This window comes from Stegodyphus dumicola, chromosome 1, assembly GCF_044657685.1.
Source record: "Stegodyphus dumicola isolate Sdum_Otavi_A_Nest chromosome 1, ASM4465768v1".
Lineage (NCBI taxonomy): Eukaryota > Metazoa > Arthropoda > Arachnida > Araneae > Eresidae > Stegodyphus > Stegodyphus dumicola.
The window spans coordinates 2,650,935-2,677,167 of record NC_140768.1 but is presented as its reverse complement, the minus strand read 5'-3'; the positions used below and the strand labels follow the sequence as shown (position 1 = coordinate 2,677,167).

Below are 26,233 nucleotides of genomic sequence, written 5' to 3'. Positions count from 1 at the left end.
TAAAAAAAAGAAACAGGAACATACTTTGAAAGAGAAAGCACTAACTGAACTAGACCTTTGGCCCAGGTACACCAGGTACACTGCGAAAAAAAGAAAAGGACAGTTCTATATCTCCCGTTTTACTGGGCCGATTGATAAAATTCAAATTGTGTTTTTCATGTCTCAAAAGTGCGACTTAGGATATGTATTAGATTTATATATAGCATTGTTCTAACATAGGTATTTTGACAAAAAATATAATTTTTTCTGAAGTAACATACTGATTTTTCCCATATTTTGATTCTACGATTCAAATTATGCTCAGATATTAAATTTTGTAAAATTTGGTGCGAATTTTTCAAAGAAAATTTAAAATTTATCTTGGCACAATTTTTTCAGTTTGCTCCAAGAATAATTCACTTGGTGAACTTCTTAATATGCAGCAACCAATTTTCCTCTTTTTTCTATTGTGCTGGAGCGGAAGAGGCATCTCATTCCTACCTTTTTACATTGTGCATGACGGAAAAAAAGTCACTGCATTTCTACTTCCAAATAATTTTAGCAAAGAGTCTAAACCACATTTGATGTTTTATTGCTTTCAACAAATTTCAAAACGCACCAATATATAAATTCACGTATATCTTTGGAAATTTTGAATTAAAAAAACTGTAATGTTTTGCAGGTAGAATTACGTCTACTTTAAGATGATGGTAAAAATTTTATAGATTATAATTCAAAAATTGTATTGAAAGATTTATAAAAATTATTTTAAAAATAAATCATAAAGAACCGTTGCAGAAACGGTATTTATTGCTTTCAACAAACATGCCAAATTTCAAAATGCACCAATATATAAATTAATGTATATCTTTGGAAATTTTGAATAAAAAAAACTGTAATTTTTTGCAGGTAGAATTACGTCTACTTTAAGATGATGGTAAAAATTTTAAAGATTATAATTCAAAAATTGTATTGAAAGATTTGTAAAAATTATTTTTAAAATAAATCATAAAAAATGGGTGAAATTTATTTGGAATGAACCTAAGTTTCGAAATGTGAAAAGAAGAATTAAATAAGTTTAATAAAAAAGAGAGATTAATAAATATATACCAAACTCAATTAACATTGAGGAGCTAAAATTTTGAGAGCTAATTTTTTAAAAAACTACTTTGAAAAAAAAATTTTTTTTTTACAAAACTTGTAAACTTGTGCGATTTTTACAAAACTTGGTAGTTTGGCGTAATCTGAATCATAGAAACGAAATATGGAAAAAAAATTGTTTGTTATTTCAGAAAAGTACGATTTTGTGTCAAAATACCTATATTAGAACAATGCTATATATAAATCTAATACGTATCCTAAGTCATGCTTTCAAGACATGAGAAACTCAAGTTGAATTTCGTCAATAGACCCAGTAGAAAGGAAGATATAAGAACTCTCTCCCCTTTCTTTCTTTTTTTTTTTTTTTTTCGCAGTGTACAAGTAGCTATGAGAATCAAATGCCCCGACCTTTGCTTTCTCTCGCCAATGTATATCTTGATGCACATTCGTTTTTTATGCTTTTGAGTTTCATTATGCAAAAATACCTAAATTTATGCTAACACTTACATACTCAATCTTCAAATAATATGCAATACTTTGTGGAATATTTAGTTTGTCTGGTAGTTTCTGAATGTGGATTTTCAAAGGTAGCATCTTTATTTACAGAGGATGGTTGCTCCTAACATGGATTACAGAGGAGGGCTGAACTTCCTAACATGAATTTTCAAAGGTAGCAACTTTGTTTACAGAGGATAGTTGTCCAAAATGGACATAGTCTTCAAGACTGAAATTTCTGAGCTTAAACTTCTCACATCACCTTTTAGCTGTCTCATCAGAAACATCACTTCGTCCATATTTTATCAGCAGTCTGACTAGCATATTTTCCTTTTCTAAAATAAAAGCATACTATGATGAGAACAAACTTTTGGGTTCTTTATTCTTAGCACTGTACTGAAACATAAAGTATGCTACAACGCATGCTAAAATTATGCAATTAAGCAGAAAACATGATATTTAAGCTTCTGCTTTCATTAAGACCACTCCATATCAGCAGAAACAATATAATTGCGCGAAAAGATACTTCAATTTGCAGCAGATTTCTCTGGATGGCCCAATAGAATTACAATTAAAAATAAAGAATATCTTTTTTCTACACTGGTGAAATAAATTAAGAGAATTGGCATATTTGATCTATGATCTCCAGAACTACTGGACAAATTTTTTAAAAAAAATTGTGGTGTGAACATAGGTTGATATAATACAAACAAAATAAACATTCAACAGTTATAATAGACACACATGTTCGTATGTAACACTCGTGGGAGTGTGAAGGTCTTAAACAGTGGTTGCAGAAGCCACAAAAGAAATGGGTTAATAGGGGGTATGGTCCCCTCTTATAGCCCTACAGGCCTGGCAGCGTGATGTCATACTGGAAATAAGGCAGTTTAACAGTGTCTGTGGCAATTGATCCCACTCATTCAGCAACGCTGTTTTCAGTTCCTGGATGGTTCTCGGAGAGGGTTGTGAGTTGCAGTTGCCCTCCCGAGAACATCCCAAACATGCTCTATAGGGTTGAGGTCTGGACACCTGGCTGGCCAATCCATGCAGCAAATATCCTCACTCTCAAGAAATCCCAGAAGAGTCGACCTATGTGGCCTCGCATTATCATCCTATAAGGTAAACTCGGGGCCCACTACACCCCAGAAAAGCCAAATATAGGGCTCCAAAACCTCATTCCTATACCTCACACCAGTTACAGAACCTCTGTCAAAGATGTGGAAAGGTGTGGGGCCATCCAACATGATGCCTGGCCAGACCATTACACCGCCACTGCCATAATTGTTGATTTCGAGAAGAGTGGAGGGTAGGTAACGGGTTCCTGGCTCTCTCTATATGAAAGTACGGCAAGAATCGGTATTTAGGCTAAAATGGGACTCGTCGGTGAACAGAATGATCACCCATTGCTCCGTAGTCCAATCATTATACTGCCCGCACCATTCCAATCACTCTCTCCTGTCCATAGACGTGAGCAGGATGCAAACAGCTGGTCTTCTGGCAAACAAACCTCTCTCATTCATTCTTTTGGAAACAGTCACCCTTGTTACATGGGTTCCTGTGGCTGAATACAGGTCCTGAGAGAGCTGAGAAACTGTAGCCCATCTGTTACGCCTCGTCTAAAATAGACAAATAGCAATCTTCTCTGGCCGCCGTGGCACTTGGACGACCTTGCCCAGGCTTTCTCTCGATGAATCCGGTATCCTGGAACTGTTTCCGTAGGTAACACACGACGCTGAGCATTAAATTAAACTCTCTACATATCTGGTCTTGTGATTGGCCTGCCTCTAGCCTCCCCACAATTTGCCACCTCATTCCATCATCTAAATGTTGATGGTTACTCATTTTTACAGTTCCGATGTGAATTTAACCGATTACTGCAAGATAACACCAAGAAATTCGTCAAGGTATGCTAGCAAACCCAATTCATCTTACCTTCCACACGCTTATAAAGCCTGTTTTTCTGCTGGCTCCGCCTATACACACGTGTACGCTGGCGTATTTGCCATACAAGATTTCCATTTTTATCTATGCTTCATGACAAGCTAACCTGAGAACACATACAAGGCTAGAACGATCTTTTCTCAGATCTTTGCCAAATCCAGCGTACTTAAGAACAATCTTTTTATGCAATAAAGCTGCAATTGAAATTGATAGTTCATTATACTGTAAAATGTAGGGCATGTTATTCATTGTCTTAATTTATATGAAAATTTTCACTATTATCTAAATGTGACTTATACGAATTTGAAGACATTTAAAACTTGAAACGGAAGAGCTAACACTGTATTCCTTGCAGTTTGGGTCAAATTATTTTACAAAGACTGTTCGCTTAGTTAAAAGTAAAATATATAAATTTTGAAAATCTTTCAGTTAAGTTATTTTCTATTAATTTTTAAGAGTTTACGCAACTTGTTACTTCCAAAACAGTGAACGAGGGGAACATTTTCGATTTTTATTTTTTAAAGATGGTAATTTGATTTTATTTTCGCGATTGTTTAAAAAACTCTGGCTTTATTATATAGCATACATTATAAAAGTTATATCCTGTATTAATTGTCCCCTAAAATACATGTATTTCCAGTCAGGCCCAGATAATCATCCTCCTACAGTAAGTTTTATCCTATCTTTATGATTACACTTTAAAATAAATAAAAATACTGGAAACTGAGATCTTCAGATTCCAGTTTAACGATTAAAGATTTTACCATTAAAAATTTCAAGGCATTAGAAAAATATTAAAACTTTAAAATTGTGAAACAAACATAAAAATTAAGAAATAAATGATCTTATACCAAGTTTATACCAATCAATTAAAATATAACATTAGAAATGTCTTATTTTAATTAAAGTGCAAATGTTCATAAGAACTAAAAAAGTATTTAATAAATAAAATTTTTAAAAAGTGCATTTATTGCTTTTAAGACAATTACCATATTAATTAACGTCTGTTTACTTGTAATTAAGATAAATTAAAGTTTTTTTGCTTTGACGAATAAAACGTCTATGCACGACGGGGAATGAAAAGTGAGCCTTTTGCGTCGCAACAGGGGAATATATTTCTTTTACATCTCTGAATTTATAAAAAGCAGGCTGATTCATCTCTCTGAGAATACGCGAATCATACTTTGTTCGAGGTATAAAAATTACAAGCATATCTTGTGGAAAGTTCTAGCTATTCCTTTCCTTAGATGGAATCATCTGCAAATAAATCATATTAATGATAGAGTTGCTTAAATTGTGAAAGGCTGGTAGTATGCAGCAATTTCATTTGTAATGACTGTGAGCTCTGAACTGCATGGGAGTCCCTCAGTTGTATTATATAAAAGAAATCCTTTACCCTTATAAAGTCCACACAAAGTCATCTCTTCCATCAGACAGAAACTTTTTTTTCCTTCTACCATAGTTAACTTAATTAATCAGTATTTCCTCATTGGTTTGGTTAGGTGATTTGAATATAGCAAAGCACAGAAGAACTATCTGACTAAGGAGTGAGATGCATTTGTGGGGGGACTTTCTAAAGGAAAACAAGCTCGTATTCGCGTTACATATGGGAAAACCACCAAAACCGGCCATGAATACAGCCCATTCGCTTGGGTTCAAATAATCTCAAACTACCAATATTCAGCGATTTAACTACTCTACTCGTGGGACACTTTCATATTATATTTTCTAAGGGTTGATAGCTTGTATTTATAATGCTATTTATAACTGTTTAAAGTTTTACCTTTTTTTAAAAAAATTTGGCCTTGAAAATGGCTTTAGTATTTTTAATTTGTGGCTCTTAAAACACCCTTTTTATTAACTGAGGTATTCAGTCTCACTAAGATAACAAGTAGCAATATCATTATCGGATTTATTAGGAAAATGCTCCTGTAATTTGACAAAAACTATTCATTAAGATAATCTTAGCGGAATTGTGCATTGGTTTTCCAGCTTTATGAGGTTGAAAATTATACATATACATTGAAGATGAAGCAGATACCATTACAATCCCCCCCTCCCAGTCAGTGAGTGAATGCTTTAATTGCTTTTCTCGTCAAGAGTGGGGTGAGGTCGGGGTTGCTGGAATTTGCTGTTTCACCAATAATGCCAAAAAAGGCTATGTCTTCCTGCTGGCCATCGAATGATTAACATGATTTAACAAATTTTTAAACAAAATGCTGGATGCAACGTAATCTATCATTTGACACATTATTTTCCTTCTGTTCCCTTTGTTCAATAGTATTCATATTTCACAGCGTATGTTTTGCAATATTACTTCTTGAAATGGTAGAACTATATTCTACGGTGGATGCATACGCTTTCTAGTGTATCCAGTGTTCTTAAATTAGGTTAACCTGCAGTATAGAAGCAGTGGTTTTTCCTTTAGTTCAATTCTTTTCATGCAATTCGATAAAATATGAAAATTCTCTTCATTTATTTCACCAGTGTAGATGAGGGTGATAATGATTAGTATAAATACATGAATGAGTAAATCCACCAAACAACTAGTACAGTGGTTGAATGAAAAAAAAAACTTTATACCAACTGCATTTAGTTGCCAAGTCTAACTTTCAAAGCATATTGTGTTTAAATTTGAACTCCAGAAAAATTTAAATAATCACTGGTTTTTGATATGTTTGTTATTTGCATTAGTTTTTATGGTTTTTCATAAATATATAATTAAACCTCATAATGCTAATATTTTCATATACGTATTTATATTATGAATAGTATATTAAAAAAATACAGGATCATAAAAAAATGCAATATAAAAATTTAGTGTTGCAAAGCAAAGGGACTGCAAAATTTTTCAAGTATTATAGTATAGTATCACTTTTTTCTTAAGTCAAGTTTCATGTGTAATTTAATTTGTATGATTTTAAAAGGGAAAAAAATCAATTAAAACTCTAATTAAAAGCATTCATAAATTGCTTTAGAATTAGCATTATAAAATTATTCGTAAGTTCTAGTAGCTGATAGAACAGCAGTCTTGGAATGCTGATGGTTAGAATATTAATCTTATTTGTTTATGCTACATATTTATGAAATATTTTAATCTATTTAGTTATACATCTGGAAAACTTTAGAAGCAGATCCTTTGTTTCATCGTTCAACTACAGAACAGATGAATTGGCTAGAAGAACATCATCTTGCATTCAAGAGGTTTATACGTATGACAGAGTATAATTTTTTACCACCTGAACTTTTAGCTGAAAAAATGCATTTTTCATCTGCTTGTTCTAATGCTCTTGCAATGTATGATTTGGCTACCTACATAAAAAAATCTTTAGCTGTTGAGGTAAATAATTTTATAGTTATTCAGTTTTAATCATAGTCTTTAATTATAAGTATGAAATTCAAAGTTAAGATTCAAGTTGAGATCTTTGATTTGTAAGTGCTTATTTAAGACTTTCTATACACATACACTAACATTGCATAACAGTTAACTTTAAAATTTAATTTAAAATGAGCAGCCTACAGAAAAATGTACATAACAATTCAGTGAATTTTAACTTTGGTGTCTTTATTCACTAGTAACAATTAAATTGCTACCTTGTTATAATATAGAATACATATATTGTATCTGATGTCAAAAAAATTAAATTCTCTAAGTTATTAATTCATGATTAGAATCATGAACATGCATCATAAATTTTCAGTTCACCGAAGAATTTTTTTTTTTTTTTTTTCTTCTTGTCAAGGCCCTTAGTTGTTTTGGTGTGATTTCAAAACGAATGTTTCTCATCTTATATTGATGACTAAATCTTATACTGATGACTAAAAAGGTTTTATTTCATTACAGAGGAATCTTTTTCTTTTGTATCGAGTGATTGTAAGAGCTTAGGTTTTTCCATTCCCTGCCCCCCCACCAAAAAAAAATAAGACTTTGGAATTTATTCCAAAACTGCTTGTATTTCATGAAAATATTTGAGTGCTGTTTTATATCCTACTAACAAAATCTACAGGTCTGTTCTTAAAAATTCTGTTCCAAATACTATAAAATAGTATAAACACCTGTTGTGTCTACAGTATTCGTTGACAGTGTGGTTTGATATGCATTGATCAAAGTTCTTTTTCAGCAGTTCTCTTTTTTGTTAAAGAATAAATCTCAATGATTATATCATTTGTACTACATTCTATTCCATTTTTTACTATTATTTGTTCCATTCCTTCAGACACAAACATATTGATATCTATTTTAATGTATATTAATATTTTGCTTATATTATTCTTTAAATGCTAAAATATATTTATGTTAGTGGTTTTTCATAATGATTTCTGTTCTGCAATATTATTATCCTGTATTGGATCTGTTCTTCAGGATGTTCATCATCAAAACTGGGACTGAGCTGTACAATTAATGTGATGTCATTATACCTGTACAATCTATAGTAAAATCAAAGCATCCTTTCCACCATCCTACTTGTGCAGACAGTTGTCAAATGAGGTTTCCCTGCATGAATGGATTACCAGTCCTCCAACAACTTTCTTTTTAACTTGTTATGATTATGTTTACAATCCTGCATTAGCATTTGATCCTGATTCACCTTATTTACCCCTCCTAGAGGGTAGTACAAACAATAGTGAATCTATATACTCTTATCATGATATAGATATATATACTGGAAACACTGTGTCTGTTGTTCAGTATAACAATATTTATTTTAAAGAGCTATGCAGAATCCTGTATGATATTTTGAATGTAAAATATTCTTAAATTTAGAAACTGAATTACCAAGAGAAGCAAAATCATTTTGTAATGCAATATTCCACCCAGCCAGTACAGTGGTTAGCAACTCTGACTGCTGTAGCGTAATGGTTCTGTGTTCAAATTCCGGAAAAGGCATGGTTGTAACTGTCCGTCCTTTTATAGGAGGCAATGGGGGGCATCTATTTGGTGCTTCCATAATGAAATGACCACCACTTCTGGCCCTTGCAGTGGCGTGAGGCTAATGACTATTGAATAAAGCATCAGGCCATTAAAAAAAAATTTGGTATTTTTATCTGGAGTCCAGAAAAGTGCATATTTGAATACTGTCAACTATAATTTCAGGAAGTAGCATAGTACTTTGTTGTTACCTTTTATACAAATAAGATGAAATTATGAGTAAACTGAAAATGTCTTCAACCCTGCAAAAAGCTTAGAGACTTAGTAAGCAAATTCACTTATTTTCCCCTCTTTTTTTTGTTATAAAGAAGCCCACTTAGAAAACTTTGGTTATTTTCCAATGAGGGGTTCCTCCAAAGACTTTTATTTTTGAGTGCTTTATAATGTTTTTATTTTTTTTGTTTAAAAATAATTTAGTTTAATTTTTATAAGTGGAGCATTTCTTTTGAATGGATATGTAGCATATTGATGAATTTAATAAATGTGTCTTTCTTATTTTTCTCAGTACCCTTCATTTGTAATCAGAAGCAACGGTACTAGCCGGCATATGAAGCTTATGGAACCATTTACTAAAATGGAGGTATATCTATGTGATGTTCTGTCCTTTATAAATATTATATGATATGTTTAGTTATCCATTATAAACTTATTTTTATAATATTTTATATTAAAGCATAATTTTGTTCCTCCAAAAGCATTTAGAAAGACAAAATTAGCACCAGAGGTACAGTTAGTCTTGCTTCTCTTTTTTTTTTTTTTTTTTTTTTTTTTTTTGGTCCATCTCACTTTTCAAATGAAAGAATATTACCACTAAATGTTATTTATTATTCTTAAATAAATTATGTAGTGAATATAAAAAAAAATGTATGGCAACACTTAGCATTGTATTGGGATTTCTAAAGATATGCTGTTTTAAAAATTTTCTGTTTTTGCTGTTAAATTTTATGTGTGTAAATTGAAAGAAATGATGTTTCATAAGTAAAGTTAAACAATAAAAAGTTAATAAAAGTTATATGAGTCATCTTACTAAGGAAACTGAACACTGATATGAGGAACTGAGAAAAGATTGAAAAAAATAATGGCAACTCTTACCGCCATATCGAGAATTCTAATCATATACTGCTGTTAAAATTGTTTGATTATTCTGTTGAATATTGTGTATTGTTAAATGCGAAGGAAATGATATTTAATAATAAAATTTAAAAGACAGAAAAATGTATAAGTCATCTTGTTAAGAAAAACTGAACATTGATATGATTAACTGAGGAAAGACTGAAAAGAAGAAACAAATGTATGACAGCACTGAACACTGCATTGTGAATTCTAAAAATATGTTGCTTTTAAAATTTTTGTGATTTTACTGTTGAATTTTATGTGGTGTATGTAATGTTTAATAATAAAGTTAAAAAGACAAAAAACAAATGTATAAGCAGGAGTGACAATAGCAGATAAGTAACCTACACCTTTTTTTGGTGTAGATTTTGAATGTTACAGAAGGCAAAATTTTCCAATTGATAAAATTTGTGAAGATATGTGAAGACATAATAAAAAAAATGAAAAGGATGTAACAGAAGTTTTCCATAGCAGTGACAATACCTCAATCAATAGTCAACTTTGAGGTAGTGAAATCTGTAACATGGTTTTAAATCCAGATAATATAGCTACTGATTATGATAACTGTGATAGTGAGATTTTCAAGAATGGAAAGATTTGAACTGCCAGATTTTAGTGGGAATTTTGGACATGGCAATTACAGAGCTTGAACAGTAGCATAACAACAAGAAATAATCTCTATCTGTAAAATAAAAGAAAACATATCACACAAAAATGTAAAAAGTAAACAACTTAAATTGAAAGATATTATTAATGAAACAAACAAATACTGATTTTTTTGGGGGGGGGTTAATTTTGATTTCTCTGAGGTCATAGATACTTCATTATTTCATAAACAACTATTTCATGTTTTTAATTTTATAAATTCAGCTCTCATCATATTAGATTTAATCTGATGACCTAACATTTAGAAATTTCCAAAATAACGAATCACCTAAGTTCCAATAATTTTCGGATCTCGGACTTTGTACCGTATCAGTATAATTTGATTAAATTTAAATGCTTTATTTCCTTCAACTAGCCATATACGATAGCTGTGCTTTAAGAATAAATCATAATTAATTTAAATTTGAGGAATAGTAATGTGTGCTCATATATTTTAATACTTGCTTTTTATGTATTGCATGAACTTGCTTACAAATAGATGAAAATTGTACAATTGCTTTTAGTTAAATCTATTAGTTTATGGGAATGAAATTACATTAGTTCCAGTGCTCATTAATAGCTAATGCATAAATTGCATTAGTTCCAGTGCATGTAAAAATTAATTAGTGTGTTATTATCAAGTAAAACTATTTATTTTCATTAATTATTACATGTTTGTGAAATCCTGGCCTATTTCATGGAATGGTAGATTTTTTTACATAAAAAGTAACATTTCTCTCTCTTTTTTTTTTTTTTTTTTTTTTTTTTTTTTCCTCCTTCATGTAGATAACAGGCTGCTTTGCATTAACTGAGATAAGTCATGGAACAAATACAAGAGGAATGAGAACAAGGGCAACATATGATCCTAAGACACAAGTAATAAAGCATTTTTAAAGTATTAACTCAATTATATCTCATATTATTTTATATTTCGTTTTTCAGCTCTCTTCATTAATTAGGCAGTGTATAAATGGCTTAATTAAAAGCTTAATTCCTTTTATGGTGTATTTAATACTAATACCTAATCTTTACCTAATCATACTGTAATAACAACTCCTTAAAATGATAATTAATGGAGTACTAGAACTCGCTGATTACTCGCAGATCTCAATTTGCTTTTTTTTTGCAAAATTTCTGATATTTATTTTCTTTATTCAGTTTAAGAAATATTTTGAAGATTCTCTATTTAGTAGGAAATTTGTGTAGTTAGTGTATGAAATCTAGAAGGTTGTTTCTGTATTTTGTCCTCAGTAAGAAATTTTTCAGTTTCATTTTTGGGGGTATTTAAGAAATCATGTGTTTATGTTAAGTCATGTACATTAATCATTAAATGCATGTTAGGGGACTCATGATAGTTCCTTATTGTAACATCAGTAAAATTTACAAAGCCTACATAACAAGTGAACAGGGCATGTGCCTTGGTCCTCCATTTTCAGGGGTGCCCTTGTGTAATATATAAAGTGCGTAAGATTTTAAGAATCTTTTAATTGTATCTTTTAAACATAAATCTGAAGCAAGAACAGAAGTTAAAACTTTGTATTTTAGTGTTTTTTAAGCATTGAACCACTGTCTTGCATTGTCATTGGGAACTGGTATCATTTAGCAAAGCCTCAATTTATAAACTAATGGCAGCTTGAATTAATATACAATGTAATTATGTTTTTGATCTTATCTTTATAAATTAAAATTTTTGTAAAATTAATAAGAATTACCTGGTTTCTTATTTTAATCTTAGTTTTTCTCCGACTAAAATAACAAGATCCTGTTTTAAAAACATATAAGCTTATATTTTAAACACATCATTAAAAATAAATAAATAAATAAATAAAAATGCATAGAATACTTTTATACAGTCACTGGTGACTATAATTATATTTAGTAAAGTTTATACTTATTCTAAAAAATAAAACACAAAAAGTTTGGCTCCCATTCTTCAAAAATTGTCTCGAGATATTTGATCCTGTTTCTTAAAAGTTCAGGTTATGTGCACAAATAGAAGAGTTAAGTAAAATTTGTATGTAACTGAAAAGGAAATATCAATTTAGAAAAAGGTCTTGAGTGACAAGCATTGATACACAGAACTATTGTGAACTATATCTATAGGATTTGGGATCTTATCATAGCCATCTTATGCAATTCATGTTCTAGAGCAAGGATGTCAAACTCGCGGGCTGCATGCGGCCCACAACAAATATTTTTGTGGCCCGGGCCAATATATCGGCAAATAATAATATATAATAATAAAATAACATATCGACAAAGAAAAAAATGAAATGTTTACTGCTAAGTAATTAATGATAATTTAATCAGTGTTGTTAGATTACTTACAGCTAGCTGGCACACACACTACTTCATTGTCTCGAAATACAGTTGCGGAAAGAGTTACTGATTTAGCCGCGAATTTAAGTGATCAATTCAAAGCAAAATCATCTAGTTTCGAAAGTTTCTCCACGACATTAGTGGCAAAGCTCAATTAGCAGTGTTTCTTCATTCTTGTGACAAGAATTTTAACATTTTTGGGGAATTACTGAAACTAATACCGATGCCTGGTACTACCACAGGAGAAGATATATTTACTTGTGATTTTGGACTTCTGCAGAAATACAATCTACCTTTGGCAAAATTAAATTCTGTAGCTACAGATGGCGCTCCATCAACGACCAGGAAAAACAAGGGCTTCGTAGCATTACTAAGAAAAAAACTTAGTGAAATTCACGGTTCAAACATTCATCATATGCATTGTATTATACATCAAGAAGTTCTATGCACGAAAGTAATAAATATGGAGAATGTTTTGTCATATATTAAAAAAAGTTATAAATTTTATAAGATCTCGAGGTTTAAATCAGCGTCAATTCACTGCTTTCTTAAGTGAGTTAGATAGTGAATATTTGGGTTTGTGCTACTATACCGAGGTACGTTGGTTATCTTGCTCCAAGATTCTCAAACAATTCTGGGATTTGAAAGAAGAAATATGTCAGTTTTTAAAAACGAAAAATCAAGACGTAAGTTTGTTTTACGATCCAATAATTTTCTTGTTCTTTTCTATATAAATATATATATATATGTTTATTATTGTATTATTCGAAATAAATCTACGTTTCTATGAATATTGATTTTTTTTTTGCGGCCCGCCTAAAGTTAAACCTTGTTTGTTTGGCCCAAGTGTACCTATGAGTTTGACATCCCTGTTCTAGAGAATAGTGGTAGGTTTCAAGTATTGGCACATGGCCTATTTGTAACATTATTTGCATAAATTAAACATGAAAAATATTTCTAATCCAATGAAATCGTGGAATACCACTTGGTGACATTAATTTGGGAAAAAAAAGGGGGGGAACTTGAATTATCTTATAGTATTATTTTTTAACCAATCTCTCAAAAAAAAAAAAAGTGTAGAAAAAGACTAGTGCTTGACATTGAAAAAACTTTAAAAAAATCACAAACTTTGAAATTGATCTTGGTTAATTATTTTTCATGAGGGAGTCAAACTTCTCATATTTTAGTTTTTAGAATGGTTATGAACTTTTACTAAATACTTAGAGCATCAGTTCTCAGCCAAGGAGGAATTTCATAGTTTCAGGGGGGAGATGCAGTTAGCCTTTTATTTAGCTGTTAGGTATTTAGTTTTAGCTTATGAATACAGAAATATAGTTTATCTGAGTTTTGGTATTTATCAACATTTTCTTACTTTTGGTTTTTCAGTTTATAAAAGCACACTAAAAATAATCTAAATCTAAAATAAATGACCAACAGCTGTAAAAATAAAGGCCACATAAGAACTTTTATTAGCTTGCTGTATATTCCATAATAAATGAGCCAATACATGAGTGACTCACTGGCCAGCTTCATGAAACCCTGTTATTCATTCTGGGTTCTGTTCTTGATGGTTGAACTGTGTGTCTACATGAGATTTTTCTCATGTGTAAATGAATACAGTCTAATTTCTCATTGGAAGTCCACCACAGACAAATAACTTTAGTAGGCTTTATTTTAAGAAGTATCTAATCCAATTTTATTAGGCTTTATTTTAAGAAGTATCTAATCCAATCCATGATAAAGAAATAAACTGTTCTTATTTTCTTACAAATTAAAAAGCATTTATATGCAGTGCTTAAATTGCGCCGGTACTTCTCAGTTTTTAAAATAAATTACAATTTTAGCCGGAGCACACCGGAGCCCTAAATAAGATGAGCTCCGGTTCTTCATTTTATAAAATTGAACCACAATTTAAAGAGAAAAAAATTTAGAATTCCTAACATTTTAGTTTAACAATAAGCAGACCTTGCAATAGTCTATTTCCCTAGAAATACGAACTCATGAGAACATGAGACGTTCAAGTAAAGTCCCCTCACTCACGTGCGGAAACCTTTCCCTTTAAAAGGAGGGCAATAAATTTGGGGGAGTTTGTTCAGGAACGCGTAAATTTCTTGCCATGCCATCATATCTCGTGTATTTTTGCAATAAATCATAATTCTAGCCGGAACGCACCGGAGCCCTGAATAAGAAGGCTTGCGGCACTTCTTTTATGCAATTGAATAACAGTTTCAGTAGAAATTTTATCTCGAAAATTTTATTTTAACAATAAAATTATATCAAAAATCACTTATTAAAGTTCAATTTATCTCTTTACATTTTATTTAATTACTTTGATCTTTAATTATTTCAACAAATAATAATTAATCATCTAATAATTATCAATTGAACTATAATTAATTATATATTAATTATGGATTAAATAATTTATAAGCATTAATTAAATAGCTATTAATTAATTGGATAACAATTAACTATTAAATTTTAAAATTATTAATGAGTTTAATAGTCATTTTATTTATTTATTTACTCTTGTTCCTCTTTGCTGATGGTCTTCCATAGGGCTCTGGCACTTCTAATCTTAGAAATTAAGCCCTGTTTATATGTGTGTGAAATGTTATGGAGATAAAGAGACGAAATGTATGAAAAAAATCTCAGTCCTGCCTCAGTTTCAAATTGAAGGACTACAGAACATTAGTCATGATTTGGATGAGTAAATTACATTTTTAGCTGTTATCATAACAGTGGCATATTTTACTTTTGTTATCAGAAATAATCTTTTAAAATTAGAAGCCTTATAGTTTATGGATTCATTGTGATGAATGATTCCATAAACTATAAGGTTTCAGTTTGTTACTCAATACTAATTATACTCTCTTCAGTGTAATTCCCTCTGACTCCAGTGAACGTGTACCAATGTTTTTTCCCAATCCTGAAAACATATTTTAAAATCATTTCTTACAACCCCTGCAAGATTTATGGTGAATTTTCTGTTATTGCATCTGTAGATTCAAGTCGGTGATCATAAAGTTGCAGTTTTAAATGCAGAAATAAGAAAGGTACACGGCCACTTGCAAAGCCATATTAATTTAATTTTGGGCCAAAATTTAATGAACAAAAGCACTGTGATCAAATATTATTGTAGCATCTATATTCTCAATTCAGGTCATTTTATACAAATTACTTCACATAAATGCTGCTAAACACCTAAACAATGTTCTTTGTTAACAGTTTAGCTACTTGATAGATATTCATGGTGTATGCCTTGACAGTTGAAGGAAACATTCAGTGTTACCTTGACTTTTGACTTAGACTGACATAGTCTTTCATTCTTGCTTCATCTTTTGGATGCTATTGTTTTTCTGTATAAAAAGTGTAGACTGATTTTTCATGACCAATAATAATTCATTTTAAAAGGATTTCTTAAAAAAGCATTTCCTCAGCCCCCCTTTTTTTTAAAGCTCAAGAAGCAATGTGCCGTCTGCAGAAATGATCTTTCAGAATTAAGTACCAGTATTCAAACAATATGGGAACTTATTCAGTAAGATCCCTAAATGTTAAATGACAGCCTGAGACATAATCAGCATGTTGTTCATTGACTGGAAATGAATTATCTAGTTAATGTGTTTCATTCTTTGATGCGTGGCCCACCAGCGGCCGAGCGGTAAAGGCGCTGAACACTGGTAGTTCGGTCTGAGGTTCGAATCCCGCGAACGGGCTGGCTGCATGGGCGTTTTCGTGGTTTTCCCCATGTGTAACGTGTATACGAGCCAGTTTCCGTTAGAAAGTCCTCCACGAAAGGCATCCCTCCCTTTAGGCAGATAGCCCTCGTGTGCTTTGCCATAATTAAATACACCAACACCATTCTTTGATGCGTGTTTTGCATTGCTTAAACATCTCATACCATTCCGAATTTTTTTTTAAATTCTTGATTTTGATATTGTCTTCAAAGCCTTCTTACAGTAGTTTAAATGTTTCAGTTTCTTTAACAGAAATAGCATTGTGGGGAGGAATTGAATTCATATTCTTTGCTCAGTTACATTCAGCATTTTGGGAAATCAGTAAAACAAAAATTCTTTATTCATTAGAAAAAAAAATTTGAGCCCACCAGCGGCCGAGTGGTAAATTCGCTGAATACTGGTAGTTCGATCTGAGGGTCAAATCCCGCAAATGGGCTGGCTGCATGGCGTTTTCATGGTTTTTCAAATGTGTAATGTGTATATGAGCCAGTTTCCCTTAGAAAGTCCTCCACGAAGGCATCACTCCCCTTAGGCAGATAGCCCTCGAGGGTTTGCCATAATCATGCACACACACATTAAAAAAAAATTTGCAAACAAAAAGAACTTAAATATTGTATGTTGATAAAGTTGTAAAAATTTCTGAAAATTTTTGCAAGTGATTTCTTGCGTATGCATATTTCAAATAAATAATTGTAATACTTTTTATCACTGTAGTATACACTGACGAATGAAAACATTATGACCATCCCCACATTATTTCAATGAACTCATCTGGATGATGTGGAGGGCACGTGATTAAGTGGGAATGGTATATTACTTCTGCTGGAGAGGGTAAGGAATCATTCTTGCGCTTACTTTTGTGAAGGTGGAAAAGGCTGCTGATCTAAGTGAATTTGATAGAAGGCAAATTGTAATTGCCAAAGATTCAGAATGACTGGTAAGTCGTTTATGATCTGGTGTTGTTAGTATTTATGCAAAGTGGATAACTGACGAATGCAGTAGATCCCAAGGTGTCCACGCTCAAACTATAAGTGCCCCTACCCCCGTCTCACACCTCAAGAAAACTCTGCGTAACATCTGTAAAGAAAAGTGGCAAGAAGAATGGAATAGTGGCGACACAGGGAGAAGGACGTATAACTTCCTACCAAAGGTAGACACGGAACGTCTTATAACAATAGCCCCACTGACACAGTACATAACGGGTCATGGCCCATTTCCATCTTATTTTATGCGTCATGGCATCTCAGCATCTGACAATTGTGTCTGTGGCATGCTAGGTTCTCCCGAGCACTATCTATTTGACTACAGTCTAACAACAAACCACCACTTACCACATCCAACGAATGATAGAACACTTTACTATCGTTTCATAATCAAACACCCGCCAGCTATAAGGAGCATCTGCGCAGTTGTACAGCAAATCAATGCCCTAGGGCAAGACATTTGCGAGCCACAGTAGCATGGTACTGCAGACAATGTACTCAACTATTAGATATTCGCAGTATGTACACATTCTGTAATACACATTCCACATTCAATTTCGAGCCTCGTGTTAACATCTGCTTTCAATAGCCACCAACTTGCAGATATAATGTTACTGACATGTTTATCAGTGTAAAGCACTGGGCACCCAATGGAATGATGTGTTATCGTAAATCGAAATATATAATATCCGTACAATGCACAAATGTAGTGTATGCAACGAAATATGTAATTCATGCAACAGAAGCCCCTAATGAAAGTATGTAAATTATGTATTATGGGAACTGAGCATATTTCCGCACAGCACTACTGCTTTACGCACACCTTACTATGTCTTATTTGTTTCCTCTGAGTGTAATATTTGCATTTATGTGCTCTACGTGTTTCCATATGTATTCTATGTGTCATGATATGTATTTTCGTGTGTGTTTCTATGTCTTTATGTTACGTAATTACAAGTGTGTTTTTATGCTTTTACGTTTAATTTTGTATATCTATGTGTTTCAGCTTATATGAGTGTTTTAGTGTTTTAATGCTATCCTTTATATTCTTTCTAAGTTACTTTGTGTTATTAACAACGTCCTATGTAAAAACTACCCGACATCTAGCCCCTGTATGGCCATGTAAACTCCTGGTGCAGCCTCACGGGGCTCCAGCGAGTTGCTTCTTCGAGATAGTGGAGGACGTGGGACATATGCCTGTTTACCTATGTTATACGTCAGACGTCCCCGTCCTCCGTCACCTGTCACCTGCCTCTGTTGACCAAACATCATTGTCAACTAAACTTACAGACTGAACCATGGATAAGTGCAAAACAGTTGCCTGGTCTGAGGAATCATGATTACTCATTCATAACATTGATGCTCATATTGAAACCATCTTCATGCAAACAAGTCTCCCTCGTCTGTACAGCAGATCGTATACAGGCTGTTTGTGATGGTACAGTACAAAGTCTGTAATTCGGACATCCATTATCCGGAATGATCTATAATCCGGACCTCAAAGCCACTAACTTTTTTTTGGTATGCTTTACGCATGCGCCTTTAGTACAAAAAAGGAAGCAACTTAAACAACTTACATTGAAAGAAATGTTTAATAAATAAATATTAAAGTAAGAATAAATAAATATTAAGTAAACAAATAAATATTAATCTTTTCTTTTTATATTTTGATACCCTTTAGATCATAATTGCTTTTTATTTCATAAATTATGGTTTCATATTTTTAATTGTATAATTTCTGCATGCCATCTTACCAGATTTAAACTGATGATCTATAATCCGGAAAAAACCCTAATCCGAAATCGCTGAACTCCCGATGAGTCCGGATTGTGGACTTTGCACTGTATTATGCTTTTGGGGACATTCTCATGGGCAGCTCCTGGAACCTTTGCTGTGGTAGAAGAGACTGTGAAAGCTGCTGACTATTTGAACATAATTGTGGATAAGTTGCACCCTTACATGGCATCTGTCTTTCCAACTGGAAATGGAATCTTCCAGCCAGACAATGCCTCGTGTCACAAAGTTCAAATTGTATTGGAGTGATTTGATGAGCTTAAAAATGAATTCCAATTAATTTCCTGGCCACCTAACTCACCGAATCTTAACCTGATGGTTTACATTTGGGATGTCATGGAGCGGCAGCGCAGAGCTCAAACACCACCATGTAGGAATATCTCGACTTGACATGACCGCTGCTTCTACCAAGAACTTGTAGCATCCATTCTAAGGTGAAGTTGCAGCTGTTTTGCGGACCAAAGGTTGCGCATTGCATTACTCAGTACATGGTCATAATGTTTCGGTTCTTCAGTGTATGTTATCCCGTGTTGTTGAAAATTTTGATGATACAGTCAAAAGTCTTTAATCCGGACTCGTCGGGACTTCGGCGATACCGGAAAACTATTTGATGTGTATTCGTGATATTTATAATGACGAGGAATTTGATTTAAATCATATCAAAGACGGAGTACATCGAGGTGAAATACTACATTTAGTAAGGAATTATAAGCTGAATAAAATTAAAAACATCTGCCCTGAAGTTGTGCTGACAGATCAACTTCCAGTTCATTGTGCACTGCGATGCTCCCCCCCCCCCGTAGAACAGCGTGAAATTGATAAACAGATTTCGGAATGGTTAGAGAAACAAAGGATATGCCTTTATCCATTTTTTGCAGCAATTCCACTTTTTGTTTGATGGACAGTGAAACATGCTTTCGCTTTGTAGATCCTTTGGCAACTCCAGAATCGGAAATTCTTTTTGACATAATTGAAAGTTCAAGCTTACTTTTATAAAATTGCTCTAACAGTCTGCAAAAAATAATAAGCCAGATCCAATTTGAAGATTAAGGAACAATGCAATCTGCAACATTAACTGAAATAGATAATTTTAGCTTAGCTTATACCATCCGTTATACATTAAATTTGCATGCGTAAACGCATATGTGCATGCATAAACATATTATGCACATGTGTAATATGCATATGCACATCCATAAACGCATTATGCGTTTACGCATGCGCAGAAAGTTTATAGCTTTGAGGTCCGGATTATGGATGTCCGGATTAAAGACTTTTGACTGTACTTTAGTAAGGCTGGAACATTTTAAATGGTGTTCTGAATATTAATTAGATCTCATTGCACAGTTTATGTTAATTAAATTCTAAATCAAATTATTATATTTTATAGATTTATCCATTATCTGGTTAATTATTTTAAATAAAATTTATGTACTTATTATTTTATGTGTAGGAATTTGTATTTCATTCTCCTGATTTTCAAGCTGCTAAAGTATGGTCTGGAAATTTGGGCCAATTAGCTACACATGCTGTCGTGTGGGCTCAACTGTACACACCTGATGAAAAATGTCATGGCTTACATGGTTTTGTTGTGCCCGTAAGAGATCCTAAAACTCGACTTCCTTACCCAGGTATTACAGTTGGTGATCTTGGGCCAAAGCTGGGCTTGAATGGAATTGATAATGGGTAAGTCATACTGTTTGAATACTTTTATCCCATTTTTCCATGATTTTATAGTTTCAAAGTAAAAATTATTCTTTACTTGATATGTTTATGTATTGTAACATTTAAAAGGCATGCGTATATTGAAAATAATTGAAAATAATAATGAAGATTTTTTTTATACATAAAAGTTTAAATTGCTTTCACATTTTTTTACGAGGGTTGGTACTTTAATAGTGGCAACTATTTATTTACAAGGAATACAAAAGTGATTCATGTCACCATGTTTTACAGTCCTTCAATATAGTCACCAGCATTGTGTACAACCCGTTTCCAATGATGTGGAAGTCGCAGAATACCTGTAGCAGCGCCTGTTTTGTTGATAGTTTGAATGTACCGGTCTACTGCCGCAAGAATCTCAGGAACTGTTTGGAAGCGAGTGCCACGAAGTGGTTCCTTCATCTTAGGAATTAAGTCATAGTCACAAGGGTTTAGATCTGGGGAGTATGGTGGATGGTAAAGCACTTCCCAGCCCCATCGCTTGAACAAATCAGTCACAGCTTGCGCTGCATGCAGCAGAGCATTGTCATGCAAAATGAGAGGAGCGTTCTGAAGAAAATGTCGCCGTTTTTTTCTCAAAGCTGGTCGGAGATTGTGCTCCAAAAATGAGCAGTAATACTATGCAGTGACGGTCTTTAGTGGGGGAACAGTATGCGTTAGGATGACACCATCACAGTCGTACACGAGAATCACCATAACTTTCACATTGCTTGGGTTCTGACGAAATTTCGAACGTCGTGGTGACCCGTGATGACGCCATTCGTTTGATTGGCATTTCAGTTCTGGCTATTACGATCGGGCTTAAGTCTCATCCAGCGTAATGATAACGCCTAGAAAAGCATCTCCTTCGCGCTCATAGTGCTCCAGGTGGGTTCGGGCAGCATCGTATCGTAGCCATTTCTGCATTTCCGTCAATTGATGTGGAACCCATTGTGAAGCAGTTTTTCTCATGGACAGGCGTTCCTTCAGAATGTGCAGCACACTCGTATGCGCTAATCCTGTTTGTCCGGCCAGCTGACGAATCGTTTGGCGGCAATCACTGTCCATTAGTGCGGCAACAGCTTGCACGTCTGCATCGCTGACACTCGAACGACCTGGCCGCAGCATATCTGCCACGTTTTGGCGTCCTTCATTGAATGCTTTCACCCATCTTGCTATGGTTCTGTAAGGCAGTGCAGATTCCCCACAAGCCTCTTGAAGCCCTTGATGACGCAGTTGTGCTGTACGACCTCTGGCACATTCAGTTTTTATCCAACATCATTGTTCTTGTTTTGAAAACATCCTGACAACACTTACCTTAGACCGCGAGCTAATACAAGGATCCGTTCTTCATTTCACTCCGCATGCGCGTGACGTAGGCAGGATGGGTCTTTTTGCTGAGAGGTAAGGTAGATATGTATTTCACATGTGGTATACGTGGTATTCTTTGGTTTTGTTGTGTAGCATTTTTTCAGCTGTGTTGCCACTATTAAAGTTCCAACCCTCGTATAAAATTTAAGGAGACATGAGTAATTTTTACAATTAAATAGGCTTATTTTCTAGATTATTCTTAAAAAATGTAGGTAATTTGTTAATACTAACTTTTTTTAATTAATCATAATGTGGGTGTTTCTCCTCCCTTTGTTTTCTTTTTTAACTGCTGCCATATTAACCATAATTTGGGGTTAGTGATAGACATCATTTCTGGTATTTCCTCAGTTAATTAGTATCTGCTGTACTAAAGTGGAATGATGATAAAAGGTCAGTATTTTGCAAAATATAACTAACAAAATCTAAAATTTTCTACTAGCAGAATAACTGAAAAAGAAAATATTGGTAGTATTTATTCCCAGTCAAACACAGGCAATCAATGTATTTGTTTTTAAATCTTGGTGATTTTTTCTAGAATAATGAAAAAAAATATATGTATGAAGTTGTAATTAAAAGCTGTCCTGCGAGAGTTATGTTATAGTGAATGAGTATTCAGTTGATTTTCTAATCCATGCATTATTTGAGAAATTTATTATATGGATTGAATTATTTCAGTTATATTCTTAAGGTATTTGGTATCTTAAATTACAAAATCTGTATTTTTCTTGGAGAAAAATTACTTTTCAATTCATTTTGAAAATCAATTTCTTTCACACATGGCGGAAGCTAAGTCTTGAGATAATCAAGATATTATGATAAAGCAATAAATAAAAAATGAGTTAATGTCGCATTAAATTATATGTACTAAAGAATATGAAAAAAATGTGTGTTCTGAGGAGCATGTCATACTATGTATACATGTATGGCATACTCATTCCTTTCACGATTCTTAGAAATGCTAAAATAATAAATTTAATTCAAATTTACAAATTATTGCACTAGCAAAGTTGTAAATTTATAGATTTTATTAAAACATGCTTCCATTAATACACATCAGAATTTTAAAGTAGATTTTTGTTTTATGTCTTTATATTGCAATGCAAAGGAATGTTTACATATAATTATTTTTTTACTAACTCTAAGTAAATGTTCTTTCATAGTTTCATAATGTTTAACAACTACAGAGTGTCACGAGAGTGTCTGCTCAATAAGCATGGCGATGTAACTCCTGATGGAAGATATGTTTCTCCAAAGGTTAGAAATATTTTATTAAAATGTTATGCACTCTACTGTTTCTTTAAAAAAGAATTTGATTAATCAAAAGTTTACTTTTGTATTGGTTTGGTTTATTTTGATTATGGCAAAGCACTCGAGGGTTATCTGCGTAATGGGAGGGATGCCTTTGTGGAGGACTTGCTAAGGAAAACTGGCTCATATACGTATTACACATGAGAAAAGCATGAAAATGCCCATGCAGCCAGCCTATTCACCGGGATTCGAACCCCGGAATGAACTACCAGTGTTCAGCGACTTTTACTGTTCCAACACTGGTGTGCTACTTTTATACTGAATTACTGTATATAAGCAAAGTCTTACATCAATTCTGTTTTATTATATTTGTGAATATTTTTGTTGTACAGTACAAAGTCATTAATCCGGACTTGTCGGGACTTCGGCGATTCCAAATTAGGGGGTTTTCCGGATTATATATCATCAATTTAAATCTGGTAAGATGGCATGCAGAAATTATACAATTAAAAATATGAAACCATAATTTATGAAATAAAGAGCAATTATGATCTAAAGGGTATCAAAATTTACAAAAAAAAAAAAAAAAATGCTTAATATTTAGTTTACTTTATTAAACATTTCTTTCAATGTAAGTTGTTTAAGTTGCTTCTTTTTTTGCACTAATAATACTTTCTCTTTAATTCTATAAACAGACATAATTTCTTGTTCAGTTACAAAGTTCTATCAGGTTCAATGTTTTTTCTAACCTTTTTCGGGAACATACAAGGACCTGACTAGGAACAGAGAGCTTACTAAAGCTATGTTCACTAATTGTAGTAAGTAGACAGGATACAGACGAAGGGTATGCAAAACCCTTTATTTTTCTTTATATACAATGACTTCCGTACTTCGGAATACAATGACCCTCCACTCGGGGTCTAACGTAAAAGATATCAAAATAAAACTAAACTCTAATTTAACGTTAGAATAATACACGTGGAAGATTGGCCTTATAATAACAGGAAGCGTATGTAGCACAGAGACTGTGAACACTACAATACGTTTAATTTATCAAGAGGATTAAAACCTCTGGCCTGGAAGGCAAATAGCAACTGCGTAACTTCTAAGGTAAGCGGCCTGCTTCGAACTTACTGCTTCCTCCCTTTCGCTTGGCAAAAAGGCCACACTTAAATACTTGGCGTTCGCCAGACAAACTTTGCATAAAATCCTTAACGCTTATAATTCTGGCCGGAAGTAGAAAATAAGAAGTGATAGTAAAGATTTAAAATAAAATAAACGTTAGTAAAACTTAAGATCCTTACAGTTCCACCTATTGGAAGCGGAATTTTCTGGATCTAGAACTATACTACAGATTTCGCCGTCCATTAACTGATTGATGATTGAGGCATTGTCGTCGCAATGAAAAACTTCTGTTATATCATCTTCATTTATTACCTCTTCTCCACATTTCTTTACAAAATTCAATAACTGGAAAATCTCACCTTTAGTTTGCGATGTCCGAAAACCTTCAAATTCGCAGTTATCATCTTCATCGTTCTCACCATGAAATATGATAGCTGGCCATAAATTATGCCAAGCATTTTTTTAACATATCTGGAGACATCCTCTCAATGTGCATGCGCATGCTTAAACGTGCATGCGCATGCTTAAACACGCATGCATAAAGCATACCAAAAAAAGTTTGTGGCTTTGAGGTCCGGATTATAGATCATTCCGGATAATGGACGTCCAGATTATGGACTCTGTACTATAATATGTATTATAGCAAGAAGGCATGGTGTATTTTCAGTTAAATGAAAGTTACAGTTAAAAAATTATTAACTCAGTTTCTAAAATTCCTCAGCAATATTTAGCATCCAGAAAATAAGCAGAACTGTATTTTACATCTACACGTGGCTTTCTAAAATTGAAATTTAGACAGACATGATACTACTTTTGATTCATTTTAAGATGAAGTGAGCTGAAAAATTAATTAATAAATTTAGCTTATAATTTTCTGAAATAAAAGATTTGCCCCTCTTAAATTATAAAATACCTTTCTCTGATATATAAAAGTGTGAAAAATATCAGATAAGTGTATTTAATAAATATCCAAAATTACACTGGGTTTAATTTAGAAGGAGTTTTAAATACGTGAATGCAAGTAATATATGCTAATTAAGTATTGAATTATACTATTTTAATCTGCATTTTTGTAAAGAAATGGGGTTATTAGTTGAACTTTAAATCTTTTAAAATCACTTTTATTTATTTATTTATTTATTTATTTTTTTATTTTTATTTTTTTTTAATCAGATAATTTTAGTTTGAATGTTTCTTATGTATGAGTTATTTAAACCTCTGCTTGCTTTACATGTTATGTGTAAATAAATTTTAATATATGTAAGAAAACTGAGATTGTCCAACATAGTTTAAAATTAATTTTATGTAAGCATCTTTTCTTTTTGAGTGTTTTATTAATAAAGGAAACAATTAGATAAGTTTTCTTTATTTTTTTATGTTTCAGAATGTAAATGAAAGGTTTGGTGAATCAATGGGTGCTTTATCTATGGGTCGTACTGGAATAATTATGCTATGTGTAAATTTCTTAAGACTTAGTGTACCTATAGCAGTCCGCTACTCTGCTGTGAGACGACAATTTGGTCCTTCTCCTGATGAAGAATTGCCTGTTTTAGAATACCAAGTGCAGGTTGAAATACATGCCTATTTATTATTTCATATGTAAAAAAAACTGTTTTTAAATTCTGATAAAAATTTATCTTCAAAATAGTAATTCGCATTTCTAATAGTATAACTAATTTCTAATAACTTTTTATTTTGGCATCTGAACACTTGCTGAGTGTAATAAGAAAAATTGTAATTTGAAACTT

The 26,233-nt window shown here is 32.7% G+C and overlaps 1 protein-coding gene across 4 annotated transcripts in view; it reads left to right on the top strand.

Annotated features, from left to right (window-relative positions):
* Positions 1-26,233, top strand: part of LOC118201230 (peroxisomal acyl-coenzyme A oxidase 3-like) — a 60,863-nt gene that overhangs the window by 5,368 nt on the left and 29,262 nt on the right. For all 4 annotated transcript variants that reach the window (XM_085812293.1, XM_035373289.2, XM_035373288.2 and 1 more), the window contains exons 3-8: positions 6,626-6,859; positions 8,955-9,029; positions 10,994-11,083; positions 20,494-20,726; positions 23,273-23,366; positions 25,870-26,052. In XM_085812293.1, coding sequence (XP_085668419.1) covers positions 6,626-6,859; positions 8,955-9,029; positions 10,994-11,083; positions 20,494-20,726; positions 23,273-23,366; positions 25,870-26,052 — 909 coding nt within the window. The remainder of the gene's footprint in view (positions 1-6,625; positions 6,860-8,954; positions 9,030-10,993; positions 11,084-20,493; positions 20,727-23,272; positions 23,367-25,869; positions 26,053-26,233) is intronic.